The 12,408-nt window shown below is 54.5% G+C and overlaps 1 protein-coding gene across 2 annotated transcripts in view; it reads left to right on the top strand.

Moving 5' to 3' along the window:
- The window catches only part of SSBP3 (single stranded DNA binding protein 3), a 55,421-nt gene continuing 43,013 nt past the window's right edge, over nt 1-12,408 (top strand). For both annotated transcript variants that reach the window (XM_017805603.1, XM_017805602.1), the window contains exons 1-4: nt 1-103; nt 219-291; nt 486-547; nt 1,169-1,253. In XM_017805603.1, the coding sequence (XP_017661092.1) occupies nt 48-103; nt 219-291; nt 486-547; nt 1,169-1,253 (276 nt within the window). In that variant the 5' untranslated portion in view covers nt 1-47. The remainder of the gene's footprint in view (nt 104-218; nt 292-485; nt 548-1,168; nt 1,254-12,408) is intronic.

The raw sequence follows: 12,408 nt of genomic DNA, 5'->3' as shown, positions 1-12,408 counted from the left end.
GCGGCGGCGGCTCGCGGCGGCCGCCCCTATCCTGCTCGGCGCGGACCATGTTCGCCAAAGGGAAGGGCTCGGCGGTGCCCTCGGACGGGCAGGCGCGGGAGAAGTAAGCGCGGCGGTGGTGGCGGCGGGGGGAGCGGGGCGGCGGCGGGGTGGCTTTGTGCGGGGCGGGAGCGGGGCGCCTCCTCCTCCTCCCCCGACCCGCCGCTCGGCTGTTGCAGGCTGGCGCTGTACGTCTACGAGTACCTGCTGCACGTCGGCGCCCAGAAGTCTGCGCAGACCTTCCTGTCCGAGGTGAGCCCCGCCGCCCCCCGCGCCCTTTGTGCGCCGCCGCACGCCCGCCCTCCATCTTGCGCGGGGCGGCGGCGGCGCCGGGGGGTCGCCGCGCGTGGGGGGCCCACGCCCACCCGCGACCACCCCCCACCCACACCGCCCCCCTCAACCCACCCACCCACCTTTCCCCCCCCCCGCCTTCCTCTCTCCCGCAGATCCGGTGGGAGAAGAACATCACGCTGGGGGAGCCCCCCGGCTTCCTGCACTCCTGGTGGTGGTAAGTGCGGGGGGGCCGGTGCGGGTGCCCCGTCGCGGGTGGGAGCGCCCCGCGGGGGTGGGGGGCTGCCCGCCGGGGGCGCGGGGCCCCGCGGGGTGCAGCCCCGGCGATGGCGTGAGTCAGCAGCACAGCGGCGGCTCGGCGAGCCCCGAACCGCCCCGGCTCCCGCTCCCCGCGGGGCGTCGAGGCGCGGCGGAGCCACCCCCGGCCCCGCGGGAGCGGAGGGCAGGGCTCCCGCCGGAGAGCTGCCGGGCCAGCCGCAGGGACCGCGCTGTGCCGGTGCCACTGGGGCGCCCGGGGGAGCAGAGCTGGGCGGCAGCACTGCTGAGAGCGTGGGAGAAGTCCCTGAAGTCCCACGGGAGTTAGCCCATCGAGGAGTTACCCCTTCAAGGTGTTACCTCTTACGGGCTGCTTTTGCCTCTTAGAACACCCATCATCCCACTTGCTGACGGTCAGGTCTGAGCAGTGTGGAACTCAGATGCACAGCTGGGTCCGGCTGAGGTCCCATCCCAGCCGTGGGTCCCTTGGGGTGGGAAGCCGCTCACCTCTTCTGACCCCCCCACCCGGGTGCCCAGTCTCTGATGAGTAACTGCTCCTCTCCTGGCTCTCTCCACCACGCAGTGTGTTTTGGGACCTGTACTGCGCAGCTCCCGAAAGGCGAGACACTTGTGAACATTCGAGTGAAGCCAAAGCCTTTCATGACTACGTGAGTAACAAGTTTCTAATCCTCACGGTAATTATGGCGTTGGGGAGCTCCGGCGCACGGAGAGCCAACCTAACCTAACTGACTGGCAAAAACCATGGGGTTTTTTAACCAGCAGTGCTCTGATTTGACTGAACAGTATTTCATAATGTTGCAGTTATGTAAATGAGCTCAGATACTTATCTTAAGCACTTAAAGGCATTTGGGTAGTGGTAGAATTAAGAAGTTTTGCCTAGCAATGGACCCCCCTATAGGGGGTCGATGGTGGAATTCATGCTGAGGACACCTCAATGGTGAGATGTTTCATGCTGAGGTCACCTCACCGGGTGGGCGGGGGTTGGATTTTGGTGGGGAGGAGCAGGGGAATTCCCCAGACTGCTGTTGAATGCCCCAGTTAATATCTCCCTGCCTTTGGCAAGGCTAGGGGCTTCCTTGGTTGTCTGAGTCCTCCTTTGATCCCAGCAAGGTAGAGGTGTTGGCTTGGTTGTAGGTGGGGTTGCAGACCCCCTTGGTTGATTGTTGTGCATGCTGGCTCTCTGTGGTTTGGGTTGTTCTCTGCAGAGGTGATAGCCTGAACCAGGGATGGATGATGCTTCTGGGGTGGGATGCTGGAACTGAGGTGTCTCCCAGAAAGACACTCCTTGGCAAGAGTGCATGGCATGTCTGCTCCAGGGGGCGATGGGTGGGCTGCCTACTCCCGTCCTGCACACATCGCCCACATCTGCAGCGTCGGGAAGAATGTGCATCAAAGGATTAGTCACCTGGCTGTGGGCTTGGACCCCAGTCAAGTGAGTTTAAACCTTGTAGCAGGAGCTGGTTTTGTCTGCTCCAGGGAGACTATGGTATGGAAACCATTTTTCCTCCCTTCCCAAGTTTCTCGTTGCCTCAACATGCCTGGGTTGGGATGTGTGAGAGTTTGCTGGCGAGCAGCACCAGGCGAGTGTCTCGGGGACCTCCACAGCATTCCTGCGGGCTGGTGCCCTGGTTGCCCTGGGGCAGGCAGTACCAGGCTGCTGGAGGGCCTTGGCTGGCTGCTGAGGTGCCTTTCTTCTCTGCCCATCCTGCTGGGTCATGGGGGACGTGGGTCTGGGTCTTTGCTAGGTGGGGTTTGTCCGTCTGTCCGTCCCTCCCCATGACCATTCTCTGCATTGCTTGTTTTTACTGGGTCGGATTAAGATGGTGAACTTCTGAACTGAGGGTCAGAGCTGACAACCGGCAGCAGATCTAGCAGTGCTTTGCTCTGTGTCAGTAGCTGCTCTCTTTCTAGGTGTTTTGGGCCAAATTGTGGGGGTTTGGGGAGCCTGGATGGGACTGCGGGCTCATCAGGAGCAAAGCAAAGGTAGATCTTTGGGCAGCAAAGCCACAGGTGAAGATGACATTAGCAAGCAAGTCATGGTAATGCTCCATTCACAGCAGCCTCCTCATCATGTCTGAGGATTTAGTGTATTTAGAGAAATTAATCTTTTTTTAGCTTGGTAATAATTCTAACAATAGGCCTGAGTGCATTAGATGATTCGCATAAACTTCTTTAATACACGTTGCTTTAAGCTTACAGTAAATAGACACAATCCTGATTGTTTTTAATTCTCGGTGTAATGCAGTTTTGTAACAGTCCCAAGTGCTTTACCTTTTGGGCTTTACGGCAAAGACTTCTAAGAAGATTTTCACTCTCCTGTGCCTTGGCTTGGTGGCACTGGGTTGGTTTCCCAAGGCACGTTTTGACCACAGGGCGGGGATTGTGTTTCTCCCTGGCGTGGCCGGTGGCGGATGCTCATGGCACAGTCCCTCTCTGAGGAGCGGTGTTTTCCCGGCACAGCGTGTACTTTACAGGGCGAGGGACCTACCTGGCCAAAACTTAAATATTGACCAAAGAACCAAACGATAACCATGGGAGCGTGAATAGAACCTTGTTTCCCTTCTGCTTCCAGGGCAGGCTGCTGGTCCCGGTGAGCATAGTGGCCAGCCTTGCCGATGGTTGCTGGGGCTGGAATGCTGGTCTTTATCAAGCACCAAACCCAGCGACCCATCAGTGGTGCATGGCAGCTGAAATGGGATATGAGCCCCAAATGGAGCTGGATCAGCAAGTCATGAATCACTTCACGTGGTAGTTGTGTTTAAAAATATCCCAATATAAGTCTTGCTGCAGATTGGTGGAGCGTTGTATCTACGCTTGGCCAAGGATGGGCAAACTCTGTGTGCCCAGCTTGGTGTTCGCACAAAATACGGTGTTCTATGTACGCAAAGATGGTGTATTTACCATGGTGCTCTTAAGGACAGAAGGAGGGGATGCTCTGGGAGCCAGTTGGGTCTTGGTATGTCACCGTCCCAGAGCCAGCACTGTGTAGGGGTGCTTGCCTGGGAGATGCATCGGCAGGCCTCGTTAGCAGGGTGCTAATGATGGGATTTGCGTGCTGCATCATTTCCACTTCATCTTCCAGCACAACCCTATGAAAACTATTAGGAGCAGCAGGACAAATTGCTAATTTCCCCCTCTAGTTTTGAATATTTAAATCTTTAGCAAGAAAATAAAGTAAGGAGAAATCCCACCACTCTTTTTTTGAGAGGACCTTTGAAAGGCGTGGGCTCTTGTGATCTCTTAGAAATATTGCTTTTTACGTTTCCCCTGAGGTTTTTCTCCCAAGCTGGGACAAAAGCCTGCTGGAAGTTGGTGGAAAGGTGCTTGTTGGGGGAAGAGTGATGGGAGCAGGGATTCACCTGGCACGGGCAGGAGGAATCCTGTGATTGTCTATCCTTCCATGTCTGGCAGGATTGTGTGTCTGTTAACACAACTATTGAGTTGTGTTGATTGGAGGGTTGTTAGTCAGCCTGCCCCACCTCTATCAAAAGAGTTGATCCAAGTTAACAGCACCACAAACACCCATCAGCTCCTAAAACTCAACCTGTAGCCATTGATTTAGGCTCCTCCACTGGGCAAAGCCCCATGGAGAGCATGCCAGCGTTATGGCACGCTCCCGGAGCCGGCGAGCTTGCAACAGGATCGCTCGGCATGACAGGGGATTTCAGCCGCCGCCTTATCTGGGAATTGGCCGATGGCTGGTCGCAGTTGAGCATTTCAACACCGTGAAAGCCAATACAATTTGAGTTAGCGGTGATGACTGCCAGTTTAAATACCGCAGTGAATTTCTGTCAAAGAGCTAATACATAGAAAGGGGAATTGCAGAAAACTTGATCACCAGAACCACTTCAGTCGATTTTGGCCTCGAGCTACAGAAAATGAACTTAAATCTAGTTGACTGTTGCTATATACTTTTTGTGGTATTGCTCTGCCTGCACGGCCAGCTCAGAGTGTCAACATGCAGGAGAGAAAAATCAGGGTAGGCTTTGGCTGACAAAGACCTTGACTTCATCTTTCCCTTCCTCTGTTCCCCCCAGTTTTCTCCTGAGAAGAACCTGCACTTGGGAGCATTTGAAATGCTGTTTACTTTGCAGCACAAGATCTGCGGAGCTGTGGCTTCAACTTGCCATTAATGCGAAGCATTGATTTATTTATTTTTGTTTTTAACTTTGGAAAGCTGCTGCAGTTCTTTCTAACTCAGGTCTGGAAGGATACTCTGCAGTAGTGGGGGCAGATGCTGCTGGAAAGGTGGTGGTTGATATGGGAAAAGATGATGTGTGTGGGGCTCATGTCCTCCCATCCTGGTTGAGCACAACCAGGGCTCCTCCCTTTTTCCCCCATCTGAAACAGTTCTCCTTGGATTGAGATCTCAGTGAGAGGTTTCTGAACCGCTTGGAGATGGATGGATGGATGGAGTATCCAGGCTTGCTGGTATTAGCGTGCAAAACTACTCAGTGGGGAATGAGATAAAACCCAAGGGATTTGGAAGGGTTTTGGCCTGCTGGCAGTACAGACTGGGGGGATGTCCCCCAGGCACTAGAGTTTGAACCCCAAGCCCAGTTGTTTCCCCTGATGTAGGTGCCCTTCCAGCCACGCTTTGGGAGCATGGGAGATGGTCCTTTTCTGCTGGATCTGCCCATCACACCTCAGCCGGCTGTGGGATGGGCACCCTGTCCCAGCATCACTGCCTGGGTGTACCTGGGCTGCCAGGGAGCTTTCATGTGGTGGTTGTGGTTAAAAATATCCCAATGTGAGTCTTGCCTGAGGTTGGTAGAGCATTGTATCTACACTTGGCCGACGGTGGGCAAACTCTGTGTGCCCAGCTTGGTGTTTGCCCAAAATACGGTGTTTATGTGGCAGCACTTTATTGTCACATCAGCTTCTGCTCTCCAGGGTCTGTGTGGCCATCTCATGGTGTGATACCTTGGCAGGTGAGATGGCTGTGTGGGAGGAGATGCTCTTCATGGATGAGGGGTTTGGTGGACCTCCCTTGTGAGGTTCTCTTTTTGCTTCAGGACCAGTGAAGGCTGTGAGACCCTGGCTCGAGGCACCCATGGCTGTGTGGAGTGGGACCAGCAAGTGTTAGTGTTGGGATCCACGAGTACATCTGTGGTGGTGGTGGTCCATGAGAGCTCCTTCTGCGGTGTGCAGCCAGTGTAGTGAAAACATGTTGCCTAGGAGAGCAGATGTTTTTGGGGCAGGTTTGGCACAATGCAGGGACAGGGGTTGGGAACAGCTTTATGTGGTCCCCATGAGCCCCCAGAGGCATTGCCTGAGCCTTGGGCACGTGGCTCAGCCAGCAGCACACACAGGTCTGTCCTGTTTCCAGCTCTGTCTGGGCTCCATCCAGCTCTGCTCTGCAGAGACAGGGCTCCCTGGTAGGTAACCAGAGGAGAGGAGTTTCCTTCAGGAGTGGCAGGCTGCCAGGAACAGCTGCAAAACTCCACATCACTTTAAAAAAAAAATTACAACAAAAATAAATAAATCCAGATATTCCATCTCCTGGTATGGCTGGGCTCAGGCTTCCCTCCCAGTTTAGGGTACCAGTGAGCCTGGCTGTCCCTTAAACCCTGCTCTTGCTGGAGTACCATGCAAAGCTGGATTAGCTTAATTTTATATTTTACACAATTTTGGCTGTCACAACAGACCAGCCTCCTCTGCCACTTCCTGCTGTCCACTGGCAGGACCAGGGCATTTCAGAGCAGCACCTTTCCATGGGTGATGCTGATGGAGAAGCTGCCGTTGTGAAACCGGAGGTCAGAGCCCAGAGCTTATGTCTTAGTCTTTGACTGGGGAGCCTAAATATTTATCCTGTTCTGTCCCTAATGAAAACAAATTGTCAACAGTTGTTCAGTAACTGACTAAATTAAAATCTGTAATTAGTCAATTAGATTAAAGAGTTGGCACAACCTGATTGTATCATGCTGGTTAGGTTATTAAGAGAAAGGGTGTGATTTTTAATTACTGAATGCTAATTTTGACGGTTTCAAATGGAAACAGACGTTCCCCCCCACACCCCACCCTGAGTGCCTCTGCAAAAGTAAGGCAGGGGATGGATTTTATATCAACAAATGGTGCTAAGATGCAAAGTTTCTCCGGCTCCAGTCCGGGAGGGGCTTCTCCAAAAAAAGCTGGGAGTGAGATGAGAGGAAGGATTTCCTCAATCCTGCCCGCGGATGGGAGGACAGGTGGGGATTTGTGTCACGGGTGGGGACTCCCTGTACAGATGGGTGCTGGGGTGGGTGTCTGGGTGCTGCCCATGGAGGTTCTGCTCTGCCACCCCATCGCCCATCTCCGTGGATGTGTGTGTGTCAGTGTGTCCTCGCCTTGCACGAGTCCATTTGCAGCAGAGAGGCAGATTTGAGTATTTTTTATTTTCTGTGCGTTTTTTGTATTATTTTTTTAATTCCCTCCCCCCCCCCCCCCCCGCCTGGTGCTTGAGAGGGGCCAGCTTCCAGTGGCAGGCAAAGCCGGGAGGAGGAGGAGGAGGAAGGCCTTGCTGGCGAGCGCAGCAGCCCGCGCCATCCCATTGTTTGCCCCGGCGGCCACGTGGGCGAGCGCGGTGAGGCCGGCGAGGGGACCCGCTGCCGGCGCGGGGGGCTGCGGGGGGGGCGGCCGCCTCCGGCAGCTGCTGGGCTCCGGGAGAGCACAAAGCTCACAGCCCTGCCCTCCCCGGTGTTCTGGGGTCTATTCGGAGGAACAAAGAGGACGAGGGTCTGCCGTGCCAAGCTGTGCCGTGCCTGGGAGGTTGGCCTGGGAGGTTGGCCGGCACGGGGGGGAGGTGCTCCTGTCCAGCAGCAGCGGGCAGCGGGGAGGTGTTAGGTCAGGACGCCGTGTGTTGGGTACAAGTGAGACTTTCCTGTTCTCCTGATCATTTCCTTCCTTACCTTGGAAACTTGGATTTTCTCCTACCTTTTGTTCCCTATTTTTCTCTTGTAAAGCTGTCCCTGGTTCTATTGGAAACAGCTGCCAGAGCTGGTCCGGGGAGCGGGTGGGGGGCTCTGGCTGTTCCTCCTCTCTCACCGCTCACGCCCCCATGGCAGAGCTGGCACCACCGAAATGGCACCCGGCTGTGCAAAGCTCTCGCTGGTGGGGGGATGCTTTAGGGGGGAGCTGCTGCAGCCACGTTTTCTCCTGGTTTTCCTTATGAACAGAGGGAGAGCGGTGCAGCACCCGGAGCAGCTCATGTCCAGCCCGGCTCATGCTGGGGATCTGGCCTGCCCTGCACACGAGAACCACGGAGCGGGCTGTATCCTCATAAGCATCACATGCCCACCTTACCAGCATCCTACTCATGGGTCGGGGAGGCTTGCTGAGTCCCACTGAAGCTTCTACTCAGCCCTGAGCACTTTCCCCCTTATTTCCCATCATCTTTTCCTTCCGAGTCCTCACCCTGCAGATACCTGGGGGGTCACCCCAGGCCTGGGGTCTCGGCAGGGCAGTGCTTTCCTCCAGGCTGGCAGGGAGCGAAAATGTCTCTTTGGAAGTAAATAAATACCTCACCTCCGGCTCGGTTTGGGGTTTAGGTTTTTTCTTCTCTCGAAACTCCTGCTCATGGTCACACAGGTGCCAGGAGCTGAGTTCAAAGCTACAGCTGTGCAGTCAAGGGGGGGATTTCCAAAATATGGGGTGGCTGCTTGTGGGTGCCACTTCCCGTGGGTCGTGGGACCACCCAGCTGCCCACCCTCCCACTGCCACATCCCTTCTCCTATCCCCATAGCAGTGTCACCGATCTGCTGTGCTGGCCAGGGTGAGAGGGGCACTTGAGGGGCTTGAGTAAGGTTTGGAAATGGATAGGGCACAGCTCCATGTGGTAAAGCCAGCTTTTCTTTTGTCTTAGATTTGTACATTTAATTTGTATCTCTTTTTGGATAATAGGAGAAACACTCTCTTGCACCAGTGTAATGCTGCATGCATGGTAGCTGTTAATATCAGAATTAAGGAGAGAAAAAAAGTGTGTGTATATGTATGCAATTATATCTGCACAATATGCAGAATTAGGATATACATATGTATATAGAGGTGCATGTGACTGTATTTGGGGTGATGGGACAGAGCATGCTTTTATTTTTCCCCCTTCACAGCCAGTGCCACCACAACTAGTGTTTTTTAACAAGGTGGTTTCCACCTCTGCATTCCCCGGGCCGGGTGGGAGGCTGTGGGGTCCATCCGTCTGTCCGTGTGTGAGGCTGCAGCCTGCTGCCTTAAGATAAAGTCCAAAGGAAGACCTCTGGCTGTGTCTTAAGCTAACATTTTCTTTTTAATTTTTTTTCCTTAATGTTTCTGCATCAACCCTTGAACATTTGATCTGGTGCCTCTCCTCCTGGGGTGCGGCGGCTTTCTGTAGTGAAAATGAGCTCCCGCCTCCCCTCCTGCCTGCCTCAAACAGGGTCTGAGGTGGGGGAGTTTCCTTTCTATTTTCCCTGGATTTGGGCTGGTTTTTTACAATCTCACAGGGCTGAGCTAGCACCTATAATTGGAATTTTTTGGCTACAAACCAAAGCAGGGGATGCACTGCAGTGACTCTAACTTGCTGGTGAGCACAACCTGCCCGACACAGCTGAGATGCTGGCATCCCATGGTATTCCCAGCAGGCACAACAGTCCGCAGGCAGTCCCTCCTACCTGGATTTTCTTCTGTGCCTGCCTCCAGCCCCAGCTCTCACCTGTGCAGCTCCCATCACACCCAGGGCACCTGGTCCAGCACCAACTGGTGCCCACCAAGGCAAGTGGCAAGCTGGCATCCCCTTTCTTCCGAAACAGCCTTGCTGTGAGGGTGTCCCAAGCCTTGACTTGGCTTTTTTATTTCTGGCAAATGTCAGATGGGAAATGGCCCTGTGTAAGCCCATGGGCAGCTGGCAGTGCTCAGCTTTGTCCCCAGACAGGTGGGGAGCTGCTTCCTGCCTCAAGCAGTGCTTTGCAGCTCAGCCTCTGGGCTGGGGAGCAGTTGGGAGCCTGGTTGTTTCAGGTTGTGTTTTTTGCCTCTTTTTTTAAAGTGAAAGGCAGGGCAGGCTGAGGAAGGGGGCAGGGCGCTTCCTTGAAGCGCCCTGGTTTGGGGTGAGCAGATAAGGGTGCTGTGTCACGCTGGGCTCCCCTCCCTGCCAAAGTCCAGCAGAGCATCCTCCTTGCCCTCCTGCTCTTCTGGCACTCACTAGGTGCTCATTCCTATATTTGGAGGGAGTCCTATTGGATTAAGGGCAGCCTGTGGTGCAGGAGCTGCTTGAGCCTCCACGTCCCCCTGCCCGGGAGTGATGTGTGCAGCAAGGAGGAGGGAGAGGTGCTTCTTTCCCCCTTAGCTCCTTTCTGCTGGAGAGCTGTGCAGCTGGTGGGGTGTAAATCACACCCAGCCTCCCCCTGCCCATCTGCCTGTGGGATGGTGTGGGGGGGGTCATGGCTGGTAGCAGCTTGGGGTAACTCTCCATTGCAGCTTCAGCTGTGCTCCTGTGTCCCTGTGGCTCTGGGAGAGTGCCCACTCTCCCAGAGTGGGAGGAGGAGATCCCTGAGGAGCAGAACCTGGCTCTGCCTGTTGGTGCTGGAAATCCTTTGGCTTTTGGGGTGTTTCTCTGCAAAATGTTGAACAAGGAGGTAGGTCCTCCTCCAGAGCACACCCTGTCGGTGTTGGTTCGGAGCAGGGAGAGCCACACTTTGAAACACTTGGTCTCATCAGGGGGGCTTTTGGTGGGGGTGTGCTCTGTGGGATATGGCTGGGGATGAAGGTGGGCACTCACAAGCAAGCAACTGCTCTGTGTTGCACATGGGTACCTTCAGCCCAGCTCAAGCCCCCATGGAAACCCCAAACCAGATAGTTTTGTTTTATCCTGGGCATCGCAGTGACAGTAACACCCAAGTGCTTCACACCTTTGTCAGTCTCCACTGGAGAGAAACTTCAGGCTGAGGATCCCAGGGCTCGTTTCATCGTTAAAAGCAGATGTACTTGCTTGTCCTAGAGCCCTTCAGGGTGTCGTGGCACGTCCTGACAGCTTGTCTGTCCTTACCTGCAGTCATCAAGGAGTTTTCAACATGACTTATATAAAGCCTTTGTACTTGGATTGCTCCACCGTGCTGCACAATGGCTTCTTTGTCATCCTGCCAGCTAATTAATTTTAACTTTTACCGTTGCTCCAGTGTGATGCATCGTCCGCGTGGTCCATTTGAAGCTTCTCCCCCACCTTAAGTGTTTTCCAAGCAGTTTGACTTGTTGCTGCTGAACACTGGAGAAATCAGCTGGCCCCACTGGTGCTCATCTTCTGGAGAAGGAGCTGCCCTCACACTGCTGCTGGAGCCAGGGCTAGTGAAGGAAAAGCCATTAGGAGGCTCAGGTTCTCTCCAGTGGCTTGTTTCTCTTGGCTGGAAGCTGAAGGTCTCCACAGAGAACATCCTCTGATGAAAATAACAGGCTCTCGCTCCCCGGCTGGTGATTGGCACTGCCAATCTCACTGTGAGTATCTCACAGCCAGAGGGGAAAGCCTTGGCTGTGTCTTCAGGACAAAAACCCTCATACTCAGGAATGTCTATGCATGGGGATGTGATGATGGTTATTTCTGGAGCATTGGGCTCTGTTTGGTTGTGTGCTGGAAACTGGGTGCCTTTCCTTTGCATCCTGTGAGCAAACGTCTCCAGCACTGGCTCCGAGTGCCAGCACAGCATCCTTGGTGTAGCAGGGAGCTTAACCCTGCTACCCCCAGGATGTTCAGAGAGGAGCTGAGCATCTCCCCAGAGCTGCCTGGAGAAGGACCAGGAGGAGTGTGACTCCAGCTGGGTGTCTCAGCCCTTGGGGTGGGACGAGCCAGAGTATTGTCCTTCCCGGGTAGGAGGGATGGAGATGACCGCATGCATAAACATCAGCTGAATGTGCAGTGCTGTGGCAGAGGGAAGTTCCCCTCTGCCCCGGATGGGGACGGTGGCAGGTCAGGGAATATGGAATTGCTGCCTTTGTGTTTAATCTGGTTATAAGGACGGCTATTAGAGATAATGAATTTTGCCTGTCCCCGCCGTTGTAATACAAGAACCCAACTGTCTTTCAACACCGCGAAGGTCACTCCTCTTTATTTCTGGTTGTAAATATTGCTTGTTACAGATGTTTGGGGTTGACGGACATGGCTAATTAAGTTTCTCTTGCCAGCCAGTTGGCAAGGTGTAGGGGTGCCGGCATGGGGGTGAGGTCAGAGGGCAGGACTGGAGCTGGACAGCAGTGCCAGCAGCCCCTCAGCATGGTGGTCTCAGCCCCACAGCAAAGTGGGGCTGTGTTTGCACAGACCCTTGAGACCCTTGCACCTCTCTTTATTATGCATTTGGAGCAGGCTGGTGGGAAGAAGGCAGCTTTGGGAATTTCCATTTTGCTGTCTTCCTTTGAGGGGAATTTAGCAGGAATTGTCATACCTGCTGTCCCCACCCTGACCCGAGGGTGGGAAGAAGGATGCAAAAAGACGGATCCCCATAATTTTTGCCATTGGATATCTTTTGCACCAGTGCCAGCAGAGGCTTTTTCTTTCCCAAAGAGATTTTAACATGGGAACGATGGTGTGCTGGGTAGCAGAGCCAATACCTCACACCGAATTAGCACCAGGAGGGGTTGGGAGCCCCTTTCCCTGGGGCATGAGGCCAGTTGCTTCCCCATGCTCACCCTGCCAGGCAGGAACCGGCCGCGTGCGCTGCCTGTGCGCTTGGAACGCAGCACGTGCTCCCCGGCTCCCCCCTTGCGCCTGATTTATGCCGCTCCACATTTTCTCCTCCTTTCCATGCCTCTTTCTCCTCTCCCTCCTTTTTTTTTTTTTTTTCCCTTGTGCTGCCTGTGTTAGTGATC

The sequence above is a fragment of the Lepidothrix coronata genome, unplaced genomic scaffold (genome assembly GCF_001604755.1).
Source record: "Lepidothrix coronata isolate B3197 unplaced genomic scaffold, Lepidothrix_coronata-1.0 Scaffold12, whole genome shotgun sequence".
Classification (NCBI taxonomy): domain Eukaryota; kingdom Metazoa; phylum Chordata; class Aves; order Passeriformes; family Pipridae; genus Lepidothrix; species Lepidothrix coronata.
The sequence above is the reverse complement of the archived record's forward strand: the minus strand, read 5'-3'. Positions and strand labels throughout refer to the sequence as shown.